Genomic DNA, 23610 nt, shown 5'->3' on the forward strand with positions numbered 1-23610 from the left:
GTGTGAGTGTGTGTGTGCGCATGTAGCTGGCTCACATACATAACATTTAGGAAGTGGCTGCCTTTATTTCTCAGAAATAAATGCAATAACCAGCTTATCTTTTGAAAATACTGCTGTGATTAGAAAGACACTCATTTTTGAAATTTACAGAAGAAACAAAACATTCCCGGCCGCTGCAGATATGTAGGACTTCATCTCCTCGAGGCCACCAGAGGCGGGACGGCCTCCCAATACTCTTCAGTGCTTGAGTTCAGTGCTTCAGAAACAAGGCTGCCCTTAATGTGAGCGATGTTACTTATGGAATTTGCAGGCCGAAGGGAAGTAAACAATTAAAAAACTCGGGCTTGTGAGCCAGAAATGTAGAAGTATGCTAAAACTGGCGCATGAACATAAACACTCATGACACTCAAAGTGTCACTGCTCCCATTTTTTCTATGAATTGTACATGCACTATACATTACATATATATAATGTATATACACAGTTACATACATATAATATGTATATGTGTAATACTACAGACTCCCATCTAGCCAACACACGGACTCCATCATTTGAAGGCTAATCTAGGTCAATTGTCAAACAGTCAGCTCTTCAGTTTTCATCCTTGTGTTCAATGCTCAGCCCCCATGACAGCTGAAAAAGCTGTCTTACCCTGAAACTGGTTGAATTAGTGATTCCAAACTAGACAAGGCCAGTCATGCAAAACACCCCTTTTTTCCTCTGTCCTGTCTGCTGTGTCTCCCTGGATGACGTACAGACAGAAACCCTGAACAAGGAGAAGCGGGCGTGTGTCGGAGATTCAGGGCCTTTCTGCATGCGCTTCTCTCGAAGTCGCGTTATACGAGTGCCTTGTTGCCGCAGAAGGCGTGGTGGGTGGCTGTTGTGGCACCTGGACAGTCAGCAGCCACTTGGCGCCTCCCTCTGCGGGAGCTTCCTGCATCCTCGCGGCAGGTTCCTGACGGCCTCCCCGTCGCCGACTCACTCACTCTGGACCACTTTCTGCCTCTCTCAGCCCTGGCCTCATGCTTCATTTTTTTCATTTTTTCCCCCCTGGACTTTTCCCCATGCTGTTAACTATGCCTAGGACACTTGCTCTCTGTTCATATCAAATGTGAAATGATCTACACTCTTTTAGACGCCACATGCTCATGAGTCTTCTCTAACTCCGCTGCATGCTCACTTTCCCTCCCTTTCTGCCCATCAGAGGTTCAGAGGGTATTGTTGACAATTTCTTTAGACTCTGCACATATGTTTATGCCTCACAGTTTTTTTTTAAGTAAAATATTTTTGTTGTTGTTTTTTACCTCCAGAAAGAGTGATCTGGTTATTTAACTGATGCAATGTTATTTTCAACGATATGTGATGTGTATTTTAGCAACTAAAGGATGTGATAAATTACTCAACTTAAAAGGATTTCCCCTCAAATTTTTATACTTCAAAATGATGCAAGTTCCTTAAAGCTATTTCCTCATGCTCCAATGAATTAGGGTCTCTCCTCTAGGTTTTTTTTTAATTGAAGGTGAAGAGACAGCATGCCACTACGTAGAAACCTCTGTGAGAATCTCAATGTCTTTTCAAAGAAATGGCACCTTCTAGAAAAGATAAAATGCTGAGCGATTACCTCTGTTGAAAAGAAGGAGGAGAGCTTCGTGGTCGAGCCCCTCTTGGCAAGCCTGACAGCTCTGAGCCATCACTGTCACTCAGACAGGGCACGTGGACCAGGGCATTCATTTAAATTCTGGGCTTTCCTTTCTTCACACTGATTCCCAAATCAACAAGTCTCTGGAGAAAAGGTGGGTCTTCTTTCTCAATTATCTGGCAATTGCAAAGACTTCTTGGGGGGTCAGCCTGCTTTCTTCCTTGTGAATCAGTCTTGTTTGACCTTAGGTACTTGGGACTTAGTTATACCACCACGTATGTACTGAGTGCCTCCTCGTCGACAGTGTCAGGCGATGGGTTGTCGGGAAACAGGGACGATGGTCTGCAGGCAGGGCGTTTCTCCAGGAACTCTCTGCGTCCGCAGTGTGCAAGGGAGAAGAGGAAAGGGGCTGGGGAGAAAAGCAAGTCGAGCTGGGATGCAAGTCCAGAGGCAGCGTCGGACACTCCGGCGCTGAAATGGCCCAACGTGACCAGGTTGTTCCAAGTTGGTCTGAGGTGGCCAGACCTTTTATTTCCACCTTGATCACTGATGTGGTCCAACACACAGGGCAGAAAAACCTTAGCAATGCAGGTCCTAGCAGCTGAGACAATATCTGAAGGGCCTTCTGTCTGAAGCACTCCTAGCAGCTGAGTTAAGAACTCATCATAGGGAGATCTGTGAGGTGCGTTCATGGGCAGGCATTGCAAAAACACCCAGTGATGATAATTAAATAAATGAGACACGTTAATCCTTCCAAGCAAGGTCCCACACTCGAGGCAGGGAGGCACACCCGGGAACTTTATAAAGGGATAAGTAATGTTTCTTGAGGCATAAGAAACGTAGTCACTAATCATGACCTTAGCGATCATCCTGGAGAACGCGCGTCCTTGCTGGTCAGCCCCTGACTTAGGAATGAAGCTGCGCAGTGTTTCTGGATTTTGTGGCTCCTCTGTCCACGGGATTATCCCCACAGGAACACTGGGGCGGGTTGCCATTTCCTACTTCAGGGGATCTTCCCAACCCAGGGATGGAAGTCAAGTCTCTTGCGTCTTCTGCATGGGCAGGTGGGTTTTTTAGCACTGCCCCTCCTGGGAAGCCCCCATCGTGAGTTGCACGGAAGACGCTGCTCACAGCAGCAGGTGTGTGAAGGCTTGACCCAGGCTGACGAGTCCACTTCCAAGGTGGCTCACTCCCCGGCCTGGCACGCGGGTGATGGGTGTTGGCTTGCACCTCTTCACGGGCTCACAGAGTGTCCCCACGGCGTGGCAGCGCCCCTCCCCCAGAGGACGCGACCCCCCAGAGCTGCTTCGCCTGTGCCGACCTCATCCGGCTTCCACGCGGGAAGAAGGAGCACGGGACTTGTATTTCTGCGTCAGAGCCACCACCGAGGAGAACCCCTGCTGACTTCCTTTTCCAGCACCCCATGCCTAGCCCACAAGACTGAGCCGACATTCGCACGGTCGGAATATGAGGACATGTTACAAAATCATCCCAGTTTCTTCTTCTTTTTTTGGCTACGCCATGTGGCATGTGGGATCTTAGTTCCCGGAGCAGGGATCAAACAAGCCCCTGTCTGCTGCCTTGGGAGCGTGGAGTCTGCCAGTGACGTTCCCTAGTTTCCTTTTAGTAAATTAACTGTGGTCAGCATGGGACAATAATGCAAAGCAATGCATCCAAGTAACATTATACTTAGAATCCATACATTTTTAAACTGATCTCTCAAAACTATGACTCACAGAGAGAGCGATACTATCATTGAATATCCACTTGCTTCATTCTATCAATTAAGTCCAACTTTCATCCTCTTACCAGTGTTCAGTGAAAATGTCTAGATTTCTTCTGCTTTTATATTCTATATTTCATTAGGACAGTTCATGATAATGCATTAAGCATGTCTGTTCATGAAAAGAATAGAAAGAAAAACATGACCTTTTATTTCAAATATATATTCTGTGTACAGACTTTTAATCAGTTTCTCAGCTGGGGACAGAATAGATACTTATGTTTTCTGTGACTTTATGATCTCAAATAGGAAACGTGAGGGTCACTTCCATATTAGAGTAGCAGCAATAATGTCTGTCTGCATAAGAACTCCCTACCACGAAGGTGAGTCTTTGTTTACCTTTTCAAAATGCTTCTCCAAGAGGCTGTGGGTAGCCCTTGGCAGTACAGAGCAGGCCAGCTGATCAGATAGCAGCAAAACTAATGAAAAGCATCATGGAAGTGACAGCAAGATTAATTAAGTTCCTCCAGCCGTATTCACGTATGGCTGTGCAGAGTTCCTCTGGGTACTGCCGCAGTTAAATGGTATTCATGGTGACAAATACTGTAGATTTCCAGAACTGACACTTTTGAGTCAAGGGTAAAAATCACATTCGGTCATTTTATCCACCAAAAAAGATCAGAGATGAGCCCTTAGGATTGTTACTGCATTTGAGCCAAGTCAAGATGGAAACTGAGACATAATTAAAAGAATGTTGAAGCTGTAATATTTTGTTTTCCATTTACACATTCCCTTTATGTGTTTTAGACATTTTGACAGAGGGAGCCAAACAAATTTCCATCTACAGTATTTGACTGGAGGCACAGAATTAAGCACACTTGGAAACACTTTCAATTACTTTGTGAATTCTTGCAATGTTGGGGTGCGCTTCACTGTCTCTCTGCTAGCTCTATATAGTTATTATCGCAGTGTATATAAAAATGGAATGCCCGTGACCTAAAGCATCCAAATTTACTCGAGCTGTGCTCAATTTATCTTGAAAGATCTTTTTTTTTGGAAAAAGCAAAAGACGAAATTCAATATGATGTTGTTTTCTTCTTCCATTTGGTTTGCAAGCACATTTCTTGTGGGGCTGGGTGGGGAAAGGGCTGATCCTTAAATTGTTGCCCAGGAGCCATAAATGAATTTTATTTTAAGAAAAATTGGAAACCTCTGGAGTGTATAAGATCTTTCAACCTGCTATACAAGATGTATTAACTCATGTTAGGGTGTCAGCAAACATCTTGGGAGGCATATTATTACATTTCTGTCCTTGGAAGCACTTTGCGTTTCCTTCACATATTCATTCAGGAAACACTTCTTGCATCATGATTCAAATTAAACTCAAAAGCTTTCAGCTGGGATGTGAGATCGCATCTAACAAGGACCCTGTTTCCTTCTTTGGCTTCACTTTGCATGAACACATTTCACGAGGCTTCCTCTTGAACACTTCTTTGTTCTCTGTCTCCCAGACACACCATTCACAGTTCCACTCTCACATTGTATCCTCTGCCAACTGGTTCTGCATTTCATCCATCCTGGCCACTAATAAAGACTGAGTTAAGTGACTCCTCTTCTCTTCAGCTTTCCAGGTTTGCCTTGAAGCCATTACAATTTCCTCCTTTATCAAAGCCTTACGGGTGTGTCCTAGAGTTTTCTTACCATTTGCATAGTATTGCCTTTGTTTTTACTTTTTGTTTTTTGTATGAAAGCATCATCATCTTAAATAAGACAACGAGTGCCTGGAGGAGCAGAGCAGTAGCTTAAATATTTCAGTTCAGGGTCCTGTTATATAGAATCATCACTTATCTTTTTTACAGAAATGATAATAGTTATAATAATTTAACCTACTATGAGTAAGGCACAAAACTAGGGGATGTCCATTGATTTTTGAAGAAAATATTTAGATAAATATAAAAAGTGTGGATATATGTAAACCTTATGGAAAAGTAGATAAAAATATGAACATATCCCTGGAGGGCTTTAGAAGGGGGAAAAGAGAAAATACAAAGAAAGAGAGATGTGGCAGGGAGCTAGCCTGAGCGCCCTCAGAGAGGGAGCCTGTGATGCTCCTGCTATAAGGGAGTCAGGGCTCTGGACCCCTCGAGGGAGTGCTGAGAAACGCCACCTGTGAGAGCGGGGTTTTGATCACTTCCCCAAGTCCCTCTCTGCCTAAACTCTGTGTCCTTGACTCTAGGAATCCTGGGCTCCTGACCTGCTCCCCACAGCTCTGGTCCATCTCTTGCCTCCTGGCTGCCGAGTCTTTGGGTGCTGCTGGCCTTCCCTCCGTCTCTGCGACTCACTCTCCCTTCTGAGGTGGCTCGTGGGGTCGCCTCCTTGTCTGGGTAGTTCTGATACTCACCTCCAGTCTCAGCAAAGGCTGCAGATTCCCAAGTCAGGGGTGTTAATGGCATGCTCCAGTTACTAACCCGAACTGCCAAATCCTTGGCATGCATTTCTGCTATATTCTGAGATATGTTAAAATGCTGAAGGAATTAATATTTATCTATTTTTCCATGACTCCCAAATACCTTCATTCTACTTTAGGAATACTGATAACTGGACCAGTCACTGAAATGCGTGCGTGCTGCGTGCTCAGGTGCTCAGATGTGTCCGACCCTCTGCCACCCCATGGGCTGTAGCCCACCGGGCCCCTCTGTCCATGGGATTTCCCAGGCAAGAATCCTGGAGTGGGGTTCCATGCCCTCCCCCAGGGAATCCTCCCAACCCAGGGGTCGAACCTTCATCTCCTGTGTCTCCTGCATGGCCAGTGGATTCTTTACCTGTTGAGCCATAAATACATTGTAATAAAGTGACACAAACAATGTTTGGAAATATCTTAGTGAAACATGAGTCAGAAATAAGCCCAGGGAGGACTTCTTAGAAAACAAAATATCTTAGCTGTTTTGGGTGATGAATGCAACTATCTTGACACTTAAAGGGGAATAGCAAAGGACGTTCCTGATAGAATACAACCGTATTCTCAGCTTCCCAGGTGGCGCTAGTGGTAAAAAATCTGCCTGCCAATGCAGGAGACATAAGAGCTACAGTTTCGATCCCTGGGTGGGGAAGATCCCCTGGAGGAGGGCATGGCAACCCACTCCAGTATTCTCGCCTGGAGAATCCCACGGACAGAGGAGCCTGGTGGGCTACAGTCCACAGGGTCTCAAAGAGCGGGACATGACTGAAGCGACTTAGCATGCACACATGTATTCTCAGTGGAATCAGGATGGGGCATCATATGGAAGACTTCTAAGATATTCATTCATTCAAATAAGTGATAAATTAATAAAATGAATATTTATTGCGTGCCTCCTATTGTTGAGACCCTTTTGAGGTGCTGGTGCAGCGTGAGCAGGGTGGGTGTACCCTGCCCGCGTGTCATTCTATCGGAGACAAAGCAGCAGGAAGCTGTAACCAATGAATGAACGAGATGAAGGACGCTATGAGTCTTCCCCTGCGTGAGACAAAGGCAGAAGAGGTTCCAAATCCTACCAGATAGACGAGGCTGTGGACATCCCAAGAATGCAAGCCCTGGACTCTGCGTTTTCATCAGTTGTACCTCGGCACCTAGAACAGCGTTTGGCACATGAGTACCCAGGAACTGTTTTTTGGAATGAGTAAATATGCCTAGGTCATAGCCACCTCCAAGGTTAAGGGTTCTAAGAAGGTTCTTAATGCCAGTTAGTAAACCTTATTTTTTTAAAAAAGCCCTGTTAATTGATCACATATAGAATGGATTTATTAGATGTCTCGGAAGTTGGGAAAATTCAGCTACTTAGAATTTTAGAATATTTTAGTATTTATAGAATTTTAAAATTTAAAGAATTTATTATTATCACAATATCAACACTTCTTTTACTATAGGGCATTAATTTTCCATAGTAAGGTCCCTAAGCATTTAATTTCAATGGAAGCATCAAGTCGAAATCAAGGAGTAAAAATGATTTATGAGTTTGTAGTTGTATCTATACAATCTAAAAAAACTCTGATCACTATACTACATGGATCCATTGAACTAGTCATTTGTTCATAAATTACTTATTTCTTCATTTTTCAAACTGTTTTGACATTGGGTGGTGGTATGTTAGACAGAGGCAAACTCAAGCTTAAAATAAATAGCTTTCCATCAAATGTCATTCATATGTCAACAAATATCCATTCAACAGATTGTTGTGCTTTCAAGAAATATTCCATCATCTGATTCCACACATAGACCTTTTGCATGTATAATTCTCCAGGGTTCATTGTTGACCCTATTCTGCTTTTCCATCTATATTCCCTTGAAGGTTTCACCTGGGCTCATGGATTAATCACCATTTGTAAGATTATGACTTTTTAATTAGAAAATACAACTTTATTTTTTTATTGCTTTTTTCTCCTCTTTTTAAAAAAAAATTGAAGTATAGTTGATTTACAGTGTGTTAGTTTCAAGTGCATAGCAAAATGATTCAGTTATACATACATATAGACATAGCTGAATCATATATGCATGATTATATATACATATATATATATATGTATATATATTCATTTTCAGATTCTTTCCTGTTACAGGTTATCACAAAATATTGATTATAGTTCCCTGTGCTATACAGTAGATCTTTTGTTGGTTCTCTATTTTATATATAGTAGTGTGTATATATTAATCCCATAGTCCTAACTTGGAAACCAGAGGTTTTTGTTTCTGTGTTTGTGAGTCTACTTCTGTTTTGTAAATCAGTTCATTATAAATGCTGAAAGGCGTGTGGAGAAGAAGGCGCCCTCCTACACTGCTGGTGGGAGTGTGAAGGGGTGAGCCACTACGGAGGTCCCTTCAAATCTAAAAATAGAGCTACGATATGATCCGGCAGTCCCACTCCTGGGCACACGTCCAGAGAAAATCATAATCTGAAAAGACACACGTCCCCCGGTGTTCACCCCAGCACCACGTGCAGTAGCCAGGCCACGGAAGCAACCTCGGTGTCTGTGGACGGGAGTGGGCGGGGATGCAGTGTACACGCCTGATGGAACATTACCCACTCAAACAAGTGAAGCAATGCCGTCTCTAGCAGCATGAATGGACCTAGAGATTATCACACTAAATGAAGGAATCCAGACAGAAAAAGACAAAGATCATATGACATCACTCATATGTGGAATGTAAACAAATGATACAAATGACGAATTTAAATTTAAATATGAAGTTCAGGCATCGCCCCTGAACTCCAGAGTCACATAAGCCAAACTCCCAGGGAGGGAACATTTTCACTTGAATACATAAGAGAACTCAAATTAAATATGCCCCACATTGCCTACCTTCTAACCCCACCCAGACGTATTTCTCCACAGTCTTCTTATCAGTTAGTAGAAATTTTATCTTCCAATTGCTCAGTCCCCAAACGTCAAATAATCTGTTGCTTCTTTTTTTTTTTTCTTTTCCATCACTTTCCCAACTCATCAAGAAATCCTGTTGACCCACTTTGTCATACGTATAGACTCGAATCCACTGCTTCGTCCAGTCCAGATCACCATTTCTTTCTATATTATTACAAAGTCTTCCTACATTTTCCTTTGCTCCCTTTTATCTATTCTCCATACAGTAGCTATAGTGAACCTGTTAAAACATGTCAAATTATGTTGCTGCAAAGGCATTCTATGTGAGTCAGAATGAACGTCTAAATCCCGATGATGCAGCCTACCAGTGTCCTGCTGAACTGGGCTCCATGCGACCTGTTCGACTTCAGCTATTAGCATCCTCCTTATACCCCCTTCTGCACGGGCAGGTCTTTCTGCTCTTTCTTGCAGCCCGCAGGGGTGTGCCCATGGCCTTGTGTACTTTCTTCAATGTTCTTTATCTATCTCTAGTGAAACCTACGGCATGAAGTAGACCTTCAAAAGATATTGACTTTATTCAATAAATACGGAATGAATGCAAAGATAAAAAAGCCATTCATTAAATGCTGATCTGTACTAGGTCTTGGAGATTAAAATAAAGAAGATCACCCCCTTTCACTTAGGAGATGGAGACGGGGAAATTCCCACACTGTTTAAGTGCTAATGCAGGAATTAGATAATAGGCTGCATGAAGAAGACGTATCAGCACCTCATTCAGTCTTGAGGTTATGAAAGGCTCTCAGCAGAAATAGTCGTTACCCAGAGACACATAGGTTGAATAAGAGCTGTTAGGGAAAGAGAGGAGAGAGGAATGAAGTCTTCAGAGGACCTCTAGATGGGGTGGGCCGGACTGAAACCCGTGGAGGGGAAAGCGTTCATGATGGAGGCATTACCGGGGCTAGTTGTGAAAGGGCCTACTGCCTGGGGAGGTGAAATAGACGCGAGCAGTCTGGGCCAGGGGGTGACTTGATCACGTTCATTTAGAAAGATACTAATGGATCTATTATGGAGAATGGGTTGGACACGGGCAAGCCTGAAATAGGGAGCACTGGATAAAATGTTCTTGCTGGGATACAAATAAGAGATGAAAGTGGACAAATTGAAGGCTCCGGGGAAGGCAGTGGAAGACTCGACCAGCCACGCAGAGTCAGTGCTGAGTGCCTGCGTGCTAAGGTGTGAGAACCTGACCAGCGCCGCTCACAGACTGTGGTCTGCATGACCAGCGCCGCTCACGGACGGTGGTCTGCGGGGCCAGCGCCGCTCACGGACTGTGGTCTGCATGACCAGCGCCGCTCACGGACTGTGGTCTGCGGGGCCAGCGCCGCTCACGGACTGTGGTCTGCGGGGCCAGCGCCGCTCACGGACTGTGGTCTGCGGGGCCAGCGCCGCTCACGGACTGTGGTCTGCGGGGCCAGCGCCGCTCACGGACTGTGGTCTGCGGGCCAGCGCCGCTCACGGACTGTGGTCTGCGGGGCCAGCGCCGCTCACGGACTGTGGTCTGCGGGGCCAGCGCCGCTCACGGACTGTGGTCTGCGGGGCCAGCGCCGCTCACGGACTGTGGTCTGCGGGGCCAGCGCCGCTCACGGACTGTGGTCTGCGGGGCCAGCGCCGCTCACGGACTGTGGTCTGCATGACCAGCGCCGCTCACGGACTGTGGTCTGCGGGGCCAGCGCCGCTCACGGACTGTGGTCTGCGGGGCCAGCGCCGCTCACGGACGGTGGTCTGCATGACCAGCGCCGCTCACAGACTGTGGTCTGCGGGGCCAGCGCCGCTCACGGACTGTGGTCTGCGGGGCCAGCGCCGCTCACGGACGGTGGTCTGCATGACCAGCGCCGCTCACGGACGGTGGTCTGCATGACCAGCGCCGCTCACGGACTGTGGTCTGCGGGACCAGCGCCGCTCACGGACTGTGGTCTGCGGGACCAGCGCCGCTCACGGACTGTGGTCTGCATGACCAGCGCCGCTCACGGACTGTGGTCTGCGGGACCAGCGCCGCTCACGGACTGTGGTCTGCGGGGCCAGCGCCGCTCACGGACTGTGGTCTGCGGGGCCAGCGCCGCTCACGGACTGTGGTCTGCGGGGCCAGCGCCGCTCACGGACTGTGGTCTGCGGGGCCAGCGCCGCTCACGGACTGTGGTCTGCGGGGCCAGCGCCGCTCACGGACTGTGGTCTGCGGGGCCAGCGCCGCTCACGGACGGTGGTCTGCGGGGCCAGCCCCGCTCACAGACGGTGGTCTGCAGGGCCCCCTGGCGTCTGCGCCGCTGGAATAGGAACAGTTGCTGCTCCGCACGGTGCGTACGTGCTCCGCCGCCTCAGCCGTGTCCCACTCTGCAGCCCCATGGACTGGAGCCCGCCAGGCTCTGTCCGTGGGATCCTCCGGGCGAGAACGCTGGAGTGGGTGGCCATGCCCTCCCCCAGGGGATCTTCCCCACCCGGGGGTCGGATCCGCGTCTCCTGCGTCTCCAGCGCTGCAGGCGGAAGCCCTGCTGCCAGGCGTGGACGCACTGGGTTTGTGTAGATGCTTTGCACCAAACACCATCCGTCTCAGAGAAATGCCTGCAGACACTTGGAAAAGTGCGATGTTTTACACACAATACGGGTGCACTCAGGTGTGTTCATTCCTTCGTTCCCGGATGTTTCCCGAGAAGCAACAAGCGGCGCGCACCCTTGGAAGGCCGGTGGAGACAGCGGTGAACAACGACCAAACGCCCTCCTGTAGATCGCTTTCCAGTGAAGAGGGATCAAAATAAGCAGATGCCGCAGCACTGCCCGGATGGTGAGAAGTGCTTCGGAGACTCAGAGCGGAGCAAGCGGCCGAAGAAGAGCCGGGATGGTCGGAGGCTGTCTGAACGGACAAAGAGAGAACAGGGAGACCGCACACAAACCTGGAATAAGACTCGGAGGAGACCGGCGGGCCGCGCGGGCAGCTCTCTGTTCATCTGAGCAGAGAGAAAATCCACGTCTTCCCAGGTCTGCACTCCGGGTGTGCGCCCCGTCTCAGGGCGTCTGTGGTCTTACCGGCGAGCGGCCTATTTCTACCTGGCGAGCAGCGACCTAGCTCCTGCTAGGAACCTCTTGGCTCCTCAGAAGCTCCGAGAGACGAAAAGGCCGCGGCTGTGAGTGCGGACTCCCTGGGAGCCTCGGGCCGGCTCCCTGTCGACTGGGAGGCTCACGACCCCACGTCCAGCCAGCCTCAGCTGGGTCTTTATTTAGATGTCATTTTGTTTCCAAATAAAAACCGTCGCATTTCTTTCTCTATAATCTATACACACAAAGTCACTTTAAAAGAAACGCTAATAAGTGTACAATGAAAATAAAAATCACTTGTTTTCCATCTAGAAATAAGCCACGCTGAGGTCTTGACATTCCAGATGACCCTGAAATGCAGGTGGGTGGGGCATGCATGTTTAAATAAAGCAGACACCTCCTGTTTTTGGTTTGAACAGAATTCCACGGTATGAATGTAGCCTTCAGTTGCTCCCGGATGCCACACTCCTTGGAGGCTACACGCGGCTCTCTCCGACCCTGCATAGGCTGGAATGTTCTCGTACCAAATACTTGCTGCCTTTCTCTTCACAGCACGACGACAGATGCACACACTTTTCTGAAACAGGCAGCGACGTAATGTGATTGGAGAAGGAGTTTACGTGGGTCACTGTAAATGGGGAAATTAGAATTTATATATGAATAAAGTGCTCTGCTAGGGGCTGGAACATAAATTCAGCATACAAATAGCAAGACAACTGTATTGGGCAGACATTTACTGATGTCACTGAAAAAGTTGCCTAGATGTCTCTGAGTCTCAGGTAATCGTGATTATAACAGACACCTTTTGAGATCTCAGCTTGTTAGTAAGAAAGATGATGTAAGTGAAAAGACCTTGTGACTGCAGAAGGCCATGCAAATTCAAGAGTGTTGTTAATGATTTAAAATAGCGCTTTGCTCTCCTAAATCTCCTGGAGAGGGAGGTGGGAGGGGGGACCGGGATGGGGAATACATGTAAATCCATGGCTAATTCATTTCAATGTATGACAAAAACCACTGCAATGATGTAAAGTAATTAGCCTCCAACTAATAAAAATAAATGGAAAAAAATAATAATAAAATAAAAAAATAAAAACCATGGCAATCCTGAAAAATAAATAAATAAATAAATAAATAAAATAAAATAAAATAAATCTCCTGCCTTAAAGGCAACTCTCAACTCTCACACCTTCTACCTACACAAAGTCAAAGGACCAAGAACGCGAACGTTACCCCTGGGCGCCCCCTAGCGCGCGTGGGCCGTCAGGACAGCCGCCGAGCTTCATGAAGAAGCTCGACCACAGATGGTTCTCCTGCCTCAGGGAAAGGCCATTAATTGTACTTCTGGATGCCTTCCATCTGTCCAAAAGGAAAAACACTTATGTTTTCTTCAGGAATTTCTTGTAACATTCTTTTTAGTTTTAAATTAAAAATAGGAGAAAGAAAAGTAAATATTCTGTACTATTGACATTTTCTTCTTCCAAATTGCTTTAAATGAAGAATACTTCTGAAAGAGCACCAGATTTGTGCTGAGACTCAATCTAAAGTCTCTGATTTATGTATCATAACCTATTCGCATTCACCAAATCCATTGTCAGATTGCAGAGCAAGCTCTTAGGAGCTCCAGCGGCCCCCCCCCCCCCCCCCCCAATTCCAAGATGCATTAAATCCACCGACCATACAGAACTATGCAAGGAAAGACCGTGGAGAATTTTAATATCACAGTGTAGAAACATCCGCTGCCGTGGCGTATCCAAACGCCTGTAAAACATGGCAAGTGCCCCAGGCTACCGCCCTTCTTTCTTTATCTTCAGTTTTTTTTGTTTTTTCCTTTCTCTTTGCGTTTTCTTTTTTACATTCGTTTCCATTATGGCTTATCAATAATATCTTCGATTCTTAGCTTAATGGATTTTTGTGAAAATGATTACGTTTAAATGGTCCAGTAGGTAAGCTGGGTCTCAAAGAGATGAGTGCTTATGAAACTAAACTTGCTCTACGGGTTTATTTTCTATGCAGAGCGTTTAAGTATTAATCAGTGCACTGTTCAGGGATTTCTTTCAAACATCTTTTTTTTTTTTTTAATGTAAGATAAGGACTGCAGTTCATTAGACCATTGGAGGAGCCAGAGGCTTTGCTAAGCTTCGCCTCTCTTGACTGCCCCTCTCAGATTTAAGGGGAGTGGGTGTGCGTGTATCACACTGGTGACCCGAGTTAAATTATGCCGCAATCTTGGTTATTTTTCAGGCCGAAATGTCCGTCCCCCTTAGGGGTGAAGGGCCATTTCAGGCTCAGCGCCCTTCTGGTGCCTGCTCAGGGAGACACAGCAAACGTGATCTGAACGTGCCAGTTGACTTTTGTCACCAGTTATTCTCCTGTACCTTTCTCGATCAACCCAGCTCAGCCAATACTCGAGAAATAAAGGTAACTCTTCTCCGGCTGCTGGGGTCTGTGACCTGATCACCGCTCCGTGGAGACCTCTATTACCCTAGCCGTGGCCCCTGGAGTCTTTAGGGTGAACGTCACCGCCCACCGCCAGCCCTGAAGCCCCCGCCGCGGGGGTGCAGGCGCGGGGCACGGTCCTCCCCCGCGCGTTCAGCTCGGGAGGGGCGGCTGGCTGCGGCGAGGACGCTGCCTTTCCCGCGGGAGGGCGGGGCGCGCGGGGGTTGAATTTCGCGAGAGGGGCCGACCTCGCCCCCCGGACCCCCGGCTCCGGTGGGGGTCCCCCGCGCGCGCCTCCGCGGACGTGGGGCCCGTCCTCGCGCTCAGCCAGCCCCCCCCGCGCGCCGCCGGGGCTGCAGGCCGGTCCGGGCGGCGCGGGCGCGGGCCGGGGGCGGGGTGGGGGCGGCCGCCCGCCGCGCTCCGGGCCCTGATGTCACAGGCGCGGCGGGGACACCGCGAGGCGGAGCCGGCGGGCGGCGGGGATGGGCGGCGCGGGCGCTCGCTCCGGCCGCCGGGGACCGCGGGCCGCGGGGGAGGCGGCGGCCTGAGCGCCCAGGCCCCGCGCGCCGCCGGGGCTCCGGCCGGGCGCCGGGAGACGCAGCATGTATCTCGGTGAGTGCGCGCTCCCAAGGCGCCCTTCTGGGGGGCCCGCGGCGCGGGAAGCCCCGGGATCCGTCCCGGCGACCCACCCCCACCCCCACCCCCACGCCGGCGGGCACCGGGGAACCCGCGCGGCCCCCGAGCGCCTTTCTGCCGCGCGCGGGGCCGGGCGCAAGGCGTGGGGGAGTCTGTTGGACGAGAGGAGAGCCGGGCGTGGGGGGCCCCAACTTCACCCGCCGCGTGTGCGCGGGGCGGACATCTCAGAGGGGAGGGCGGGGGGCGGCGTGGGAAAGTCCGGGGCGAACTTGCTGGGGTGCCAGGCGAAGTTGGTCCTGCAGATGCTCTGGGAGCCGGCCGTGCCCGCGGCTCAGAGGCGTGTCGGCGTGCCCCCGGTTCCGAGGAGGACGGGAGGACAGCCCCGGGTGCGCGCTGCCCGAGCCGCTCAGAACAGCCTTTCTCCCCATTCCCGGTTTTCCATCGAGCTCCGGCGCCTGGCACGGAATGCACAGTCTTGTAAACCCCTGGAGGGCTCGGAGCCGTTAAATGTGTGTGCAGTTGAGTTGCGTGCCGCGCTGGAAACCTCCCGTAGGTCTCCCCGGAGCCGCCTGCCTTTCGGGAGAGCATGTTCAGGCTGACTTAGAGCTCGGCTCGCTGGGGAGCGATGTCAGTGGGCTGGGAGCCGAGCGTTTGCACCGGAACGCGGCGCCTGACGGCCGGGGGGACGGCGGAGCCCTGCCCTGAACTGCAAGCCCAGGGTTAGACGGACACCGAGTCCTCCTCCCGGAGCTATGCTTTCCTTCTGTAAGTGCCATCCCGCGTCAGCGCCAAAGGGCGTCTATCCGGTATTAACCGCTCTTGAGAGCCGCTAAGAGGCCGGGGAGGGGGTACTTCAAGGTGCTGATGCTCTGGGTGATTGGTTGACTTGCTGGAAATAATAAAGCTAGGGTCGTTTTTCAGTTAAGGAGGTATTTGGATTAACTTGCGTTGGGGCAGTGTTAGTTTCTTGGGTGTTTATTGTCGGTGTGTACTTGTATTGTTTGCTCGAGCCTTTGAAACATTTGCGAAAGTATGCAAAAGCTGACCGCTCATTTAATTGTCTTGATCACAGTTTTGATTTCCCTATAATTTGTGTCATATCAGAAAAGACGGCTTAAAAATAACTAACGATGATTTGAAGGAAAGGCTCATTGCATAGCCAGATTTAAGCAGAATCCAGTGTTAATGCTCCAGGCTGTGATATTGATGGAGGTGGTAAGCGTCTTTATTGGCAGTTCATAAAATAGCAAGTGTTTACCGTGAATATGTTTTCAATACCTGCAAAAGCTTGTAAAGACAACCTGCCTTTTGAATAAAATAACATATTATCACCGGTAATGGTATTTGAGGGATGGAAAGGAAGATTATAATATTAAAGTTTTCAGCGTCTTGCAGTAATGCCTGAGGTGATGGTGGTAAGGATGTAGCGTTAACCGGAGCAGTAGTGTGGTCTTCAAGTAGTGGTCCAAAGGCCATCTGTGCTGTGTTGGATTTTCCTGTGTCTCTTGGAGAAGTATCCACTGGGCTGGCACGTATTGTTAACTGCATGATCGTCCAGCCGTCTGTAAAGCAGGGTGATTCACAGGGCAATTAGTTTCACTGTGCAATTCAAGTTTTTAATAGCTCACCCTGAAATGTGATGTCCTGCTTGAGATGAAATTGTATTCTTTTAAAGGAAAGGCTAAGGTTGTTCTCTGTGTCATGAGCGCGGTTCGGGCTTACCACAGTCCCGGCAGGAGATATGCTTTTCTATTCTCAGAGAAAATCCTATGTATTTAGGAATGCTGTTTCTTTCAGGTTCTGCTGTGCACCCCCTCTCTCGGGCTGTTTGACATCCGGAACTTGGGGAGCACAGCTGTCTGTCATGACATGTATGGCCCATTATCTCGGGCCAGAATTGACAGTGCAAGCCAGGCGTGTTAAGACTCAATAGCATTTAACGGTGCACCTCCCTGAGAGTATGAATGCATGCATGCAGGCGCACACGTGCATTTATGTGTATGCAGCTGCTTCAGGGCATTTTTTTTCAAAACAGTGCTTTCACTTTGCCATTTGGCTGCCCGTGACTGTCTTCTTCACATTTCGGCTGTCAAGTGTTTCTCAAGTCAGGGAGGACAGGGACAAAGGGAAGGCAGGGCTGCGTTCTCGGGCCTTCCTGGTGATTTGTGGGAATGGGGTCGTGGTGTCAGAAGTCTTTTCTTGTGTCCCCAGCAGGGAGTGACCGAGAGCAGGGTGATGCTGAAACACCCAGGGAACTGATATGCAGGCAGGATATTTACTTCCCACACAAACCATCTGATTCGTCAGTGGTGCTCCCCTGCCTGCCGCCTTTCAGGTATGACCGAGGACCCATCGCCTGGACGCACTGGCCCGCCCTCTGCCCCTCCGGAGACCCCTTGCCCTTAGGGGCGGGACGCCCGGACCCTGTCTTTCTCAGTCGGTCAGCTGTGTGTGTGCGTGTTGGTGGAAGATGCACTATTTCCAGTTCTCCAGAACAGCTGATGTTTTGCGTGTGTCTCAGACTCACGAGACTAATGGAGTCTTTTAATGACTTAAGCCTCACTCTTATCTCCTACTGAAATTTTAGTGCTGTGTTTTCAATAATTGCGTGTTTGCACTTACCGTGCTGTGATTTAAGAGTTTGCTGTCAGTCGCCGTGGATACTTTTGTTCCTTATTCTATCGATCTTGCATTCATTACTTGGAGTTAAAAATCAAGTTCACCCACAAGAAAGGAGGGAGGAAAAATCCCAGTGAGTAGGCAGGTTGGAATTTACTCTAAAAGCAGGAGAAAAATCAGGAAGACTTCTGAAGTTACCCTCCTCACCCCCGGGAGTATTTGACATACTTAAAAGTGACGTGTGCCAAGGATGAGGAGCCATTAGTATCTGATCCGGAAATAGGGAATTCCCCGGTGGTCCAGTGGTCAGGCACTTTGCCTGTCGAGGACACGGGTTCAATCTCTGGTCAGGGAACTAAGATCCCACGAGCTGTGTGGACAGATAACAAATGTTAGAACCGCGATCCTCAGTTTGCAAATGAGGCCTAGCGACAGTGAATTAATTAAAAAAATAATAATAATAATAACAGATCCAGAAGTATAAGCCGGCAGCTGAGAGGCTCCCCCAGAGGAGGGCAGAGCTCGGGGCTTCGTGGGTTCTGCAGGCCCGCCCTGTGCCAGCCGGTCACGTTGAGGTCTGGGCGGCGCATCTGCAGGAGGCCGAGGCCTTCCTGCCCGAGGCTCCCGGTCTGACTCATCATCGCCGCTTTCCATCTGCCCTGCGCCCTTCTCCGCGGCCACAGTGATGAGCGGCCGCCCGGCCCTGCCAGCCTCACAAGTGGTCCCCAGTTGGCCAGAGAGCTGTCCTGTCCCAAGGCTTTGCCGTCCGCAGAGAAAGCGGGAGACTTCTGACATCGAGGAGACTCCGTGTGGCCAACCAGACGGAGCCCCCGGGGAGGTCACCGCCAGGCAGGACCCGGGGCTTGCTTCCTGAGGACCCTGCTGTGAGAAACAGGAAGGATGCGCCTTCCACAAGTGAGCAGAACTCGGAGGCAAACAGTAGAGCTCACTCTGGATGCTGGTACTGTTGACACAGTCATTAAGCCCAGAAAAAAAGGGCGAGCAAGATTGAGAAAGTGCCAACCAGCCATTCAAGTTCAGCAGAGGTGTTAACTGTGGATCAGCTGTCTCCCTTCAAATGCCTGAGGAAAACCAGAAAAAGACCTGTGTGGTGTGCCTATCACTGATGGAGGAAGCTTTTGATATAACAGCTAGGGAAAAAAAAAATATCTCCAGGAAAATTCTAGACCAGCAGCCTGTTCCCCTGCCTATGATAGACACGTTTGTACACTGTCATAGGAAGGACTCTGTTTCCCCTGGGATGTTTAAAACATTCTCTAGTCAGCATTTATACTTTTGGTTGCGGTTGGGCCATGAAGTTTCACCTCCAAAGCAGTATGTTAGAAAAACAGTTAAGCGGCAAGGGTAGGAGGAAGGAATGAGCAGAAAACAGCAGGCAGCAGAGAAAAGCATTCTTCTTTTGGTGTACGTTTTCAGGGGAAACATTTAACTCATCCTAATTAGTCTGCATGGGTGACCTGTTAAGGGGATCAGGTCCACCTGAGTCTCTCGAACACACTGGACAGGCTTCTATTTTCCTAGGCTTCCAGGGCAGAGGATAATTCAGGAGGGATCCGTGAGTCCAGGTCACCCTTTCCAAGGTTTGAAGCCATCACCGCTGTGTGTCACTACAAATGCTTCCAAGCGGCATGCAGTCAATCTCCACGTAACGGGGCGGAGGACCTGGCGGGGAGGGGCTCACCTGAGAGCTGAGGGACCTTTCCTCCAGAGTTCGGAGCCTCTCTCACTTCCAGAAGCCGAAGTTCCAGTATGATCAGCGTGTCGGCAACATGGACTCTTTACGAGGACCCTTACATCTCGAGCTAGGCTCTTCTCTGTTTTTCAGGACCTTCTTAGTGGCTGTAATTATATGGAGATGAGATGGGTTTATTTAAGGGATGTGTTCCAAATTCATGAGCTAATGACGACTCGCAAAGTTGCCCTTTTGTGGGTGGCATGATTGTTCCAAGAAACAAATGAAAAATTTAAATTAGTGGTTTCTGACTTCCATTGCAGAGTATTTGGTCACAGCTGCTTTTGACTGAAACCTCCCATGATATCACCAGAAGAGTTGGCTAGTGTGTGTGTGTGCGGAGGGTGGTGGTGGTGAGTGTGTGTGTGTGTGTGCGTGTGACTGTGTGTGTAGTGTGTGTTTGTGTGTGTATGTGGGGTGTGTGTGTGTAACACTGGATCATCAAATAGTGCCTTGTTATATAAATACCCTGACATTCATTTCTCAGTCACATCTCTTGTGGATTCCTAAATCTTTTCACATCCTTTGCAATGCAAGACTTTAAGAATTGATTTAATAAGATGGATATGAAACTATATTTTGATAACAGCTGGCTTTCAAGTTTATCAACCATTATATCGCTTAGAGGTTTTTAAAGTCAAGTCATAAGGATAATTTTTGTGGCCTCTCCTGCTTAAGAGAGAGTGATGGTTGTATAAGCAGAAAACTATTTCGACTTTGACCTTGAGAAGGAGCTGTTTCGATTTGTGCGACACTATGAGAAACATGTTGAAAAACAACGAAGGTCACGGTCACTGCCCTTTCTCTGAGTGCGTCTCTCTTTAAAGAAGTCATTACATATCATTTCCCACAAAGATTAGTTTTGCAACAGAATTTCACACATGATTGGTGGCATTAAGAGAAAATACAGCGTAAGAGGCGACTGGAAATATCAGAGCTTAAAGTGGTTGAGATCATGTTTGAACCAAATTGCTAGGGTTGAAAATAGGAAGACGCTTTGCTGTGTTGCAGCATCAAAATCCTTATAAAGCAGCTGGAAGTCGGCTTCCTTTGAATGTGAACCCCAGGCTTGCACCGCCTTTAAAACTGAAGGCTTTTCCGTGAAACCCTCTGGATTCTGATACCTGGAATGCACATGAACCTGTATCAGAGTGCTGAATGGCAGGCACTGAGCCTCTTCTTTTTCACCTTTAAGTTTCTCTTTCTGTTCTGCCCACTTGCAATAATCCCATTTCTGTAAGTCGGGAGGAAGGAGGAGAGTTACCTGGCCAAGGTCACAGGAACCTGCAGCAGCAGTCTGGGCTCCAGCGATGCCGTCCACCCGAGCACCAGGGTGCCGGAGGGCGGTGCGGACCGCAGCCAGGGTCAGGCCTTGGGATTGCAAGATGGACCGCGCGCTGGAGATCAGAGAGGGAGGGAGTCTCCAGCGGATCGAGAAGGCTGATGTTCCCTAGCAGAGCTGGTGTCTGTGTGTTGACAAGAGAAACGCACCCCTTTGCTTCTGAAATGGTAGCTGCTTTTCTTCAATATGTCAAAGCCAGGACTCATCCTTAGAAATTAGATCTTTAAATAAAGGTGTGGAATTCCACAGCCTCTTTTCTTTTTGCTTGCTTCTTTCTTCATGGGACTCTGCAGTGTAAAAAGGAGAGGGACAGAGCTTCAGAAGATTGAGGCTAATGTTCGAATGTGTTGGAAGAATGTGTGGAACCTTCAGATGGGATGATAGAATTGTTCCATCGTCAGCCTGCCTGGTCACAACGTCAGTTCTCAGCTGCACCTGTCTCCTAGGTGCTTCCCCAGATGTTGGCATCCTCTGGCCTTTGGGCTGGGATAGGCAAGGAACCTCCTTATGCATAGGTAACCAGAAGTACCCGGCGGGGGGCCACCAGTTTTTGAAAATTGCCATTTGTTAAGGCTGGGCAAAATGGACATAATCTGTCTGCTGTTTGCAAGGCTTTCATAAAATTGTTCTTCACACTTAAAACCTTTTACTTACTCGTGTTTTTTGCTGATGAAGGAACCCACTTGTGGCAGATTGCTCTGAGGATAAAAACACAGGAGTGAATGTAAACGTGCCTTAATAAACAGGAACCTTGTAGAGAAATTTGTATTTTTTAAAATGCATCTACATTGTGCTTTTTTAGCCTCAAAATGACCTATTGCAGGAGGTAGACAAAATACAATTATTCCTATTTTTAGATGAGGAATCTGAGCTTCAGATGGCTGAAACAGCTTTCTCAAGGTCACACGTGTCAAGGCCAAGACTCAGATTCAGTTCTTTGGAGCTGATTTCAATGTCCTTTTCTCTTTATAGCAGAGCATGGAGTGATATTTTTATGAATGGAAGACTATTTATAATAATAATGCTAGAGTGAAGGTTCCAGCTAATTTCTAAAAGATATGAATACAAATGATTGAGGTCTAAGATATATTTGTGTTTTGACTTTGTGGAATCACAAAAACAGAAATCTGAATTTAATTCACACTTTTATTTATTCTGCCTTTTTTTTTTTTCACATCAAGTAATCAGAAAAAATCTATTGAGAGGCATGAATTGACTTCTGGCCCAGACTTCCCACTGCTACAGTGTTTCCAAAGTATTGTTGGATATTGAGGATTGTATTAATTATGTTACACATACCTGCTGTTTCATGATTTAACTCAGGGCTTGCAGAAATGATGCAAGTCATTTGTGCTACACACTTTCATATTTATAACATTATCTCCAGTGTTTGTTCAAGATAGAGTCCCAGCCTGGTCATTTTCCACAACTGATAAAGAAGCAAAAATGACCCATGTTAGAATTTCAGCTGTTCCACTTACTGGCTCTGTATTCTTGGGCAAGTCACCTCACATTTTGGTATCCAGTTTGTTACTTTGTGTGTGTGTGTGTGTGTGTGTGTGAACGAATGGAGAATAATGCTAATATGTTTCCTACAGTTCTATTTTGAGGACTAAAATATACAGGCATATAAAAGTGCCAAGCCCCAGGAAGTCCCCGGTGATCCCTTGTCAGTAAAATTTGACTCTTTCTTGCTTTTTCCCTCTATGTCCAACCCACTATACAAATGTATAAACCTTGAATAAACTGATGAAATCTTTCAGGGTCAAACCAGAAAACAGGAACCGAGTCAGCTAGTGCACCAAGAAGGACTTTAGTGCTGATCGTTTGTTCTGTGGGTGAAGAAGCTGAGAAGCCCGTCCAGGAGGCGGGAGGCGCCCAGGGCTTAGCGGCAGTGGGCAACGGGGGGGCTGGGAGATAGAGAGAGGGGAGAGGGGGCCTGGAGGCCAGGACCCTGGGCTCCTGCTCAGGGCTGGAATTCTGGCGGGCTGAAGGGAGACCCTGGGGATGGGGGTGGAGGTGGGGATTCAGCCTCAGGCACAGAGTTGGGAGGATGTCCTGACCCCTCCCGAGCATCGCCTCTGCCTCCCACTGGCAGCTCAGAGGGCAATGCGTCCCTCTGCAGAGCAGAAGATCCAGGTTCCAACCCTGGTCGGGAAGACCCCCTGGAGAAGGGAATAGCAACCCACTCCAGGATTCTTGCCTGGAGAACCCCGTGGACAGAGGAGCCTGGCGGGCTGCAGTCCATGGGGTAGTCGGACACGACTGAGCTTCCTTTTCTCTTTTCTCGCTGGTGGGGCCCAGACAGAGGCCAGCAGGCAAAGCCGCCTGTGCAGTGCATCTCGCAAGGTCCGAGTCTGGATGGTCCCGGGAGAGCTTGAGAGGTGGACTTCAGGGCAGACTGGCCAGGGGCCCCGGAGGGGGGTATGAGCAGCACTTTATTTGTTTTATCTGCACTGGAGCGCAGTTGCTTCACAATGCTGCATTTGTGTCTGCTGTTCGGCAAGGTGAACCTGCTGCGTGCATACATGGATCCCCTCTTTTCTTGGATTTCCCTCCCATCTGGGTCAGTTCAGGGCACTGAGTCGGGTTCCCTGTGGTATGCAGTAGGCGCCTGTTATCTGCTTTGCGCAAACGTGGAAGTGTTGGTCGCTCCGTGGGGTCCGGCTCTTTGCAGCCCCGTGGACTGTGTACATAGTACCTCAGTCCCCGGCTCCCACTCCTCCCCCAGCTCCTCCCCTCCCCCCTTGACATCTATGCTTTTCTTCTGCATCTGTGTCTCTACGCCTCTTGTCTCTGCAAAGGTATCTTGGGTATCAGTGTGGTGTTCCTTGGGGGAGCTGCAGGTAGGAGGGAAGGGAATATAGGTGAAGGGCGTTCAGCAGCTCCTCACCAATCCTCTGCGTTCAGGTTCCTCCTTTGTGACTTTCGGCTAGTGTAGCGTTGGACACACTAGTGGATCTCTCTCTGCCTCAGTTTTCCCGTCTATACAGTGGGCTGAAGGCTCCATCTGACAG

The 23610-nt window shown here is 48.7% G+C and overlaps 1 protein-coding gene across 5 annotated transcripts in view; it reads left to right on the forward strand.

The window, feature by feature from the left end:
* Positions 1-23610, forward strand: part of ZNF385D (zinc finger protein 385D) — a 931599-nt gene that overhangs the window by 577045 nt on the left and 330944 nt on the right. Inside the window, exon 1 of one of the 5 annotated variants that reach the window (XM_070459853.1) lies at positions 14676-14855. The exons of 3 other annotated variants lie outside the window; for them this stretch is intronic. In XM_070459853.1, coding sequence (XP_070315954.1) covers positions 14846-14855 — 10 coding nt within the window. In that variant the 5' untranslated portion in view covers positions 14676-14845. Of the gene's footprint in view, positions 1-14675; positions 14856-15184; positions 15645-23610 lie in introns of those variants that run through there. One more of the 5 variants, XM_070459852.1, reaches the window with a different exon arrangement.

This window comes from Odocoileus virginianus, chromosome 32, assembly GCF_023699985.2.
Source record: "Odocoileus virginianus isolate 20LAN1187 ecotype Illinois chromosome 32, Ovbor_1.2, whole genome shotgun sequence".
In the NCBI taxonomy this organism is placed as follows: Eukaryota; Metazoa; Chordata; class Mammalia; order Artiodactyla; family Cervidae; genus Odocoileus; species Odocoileus virginianus.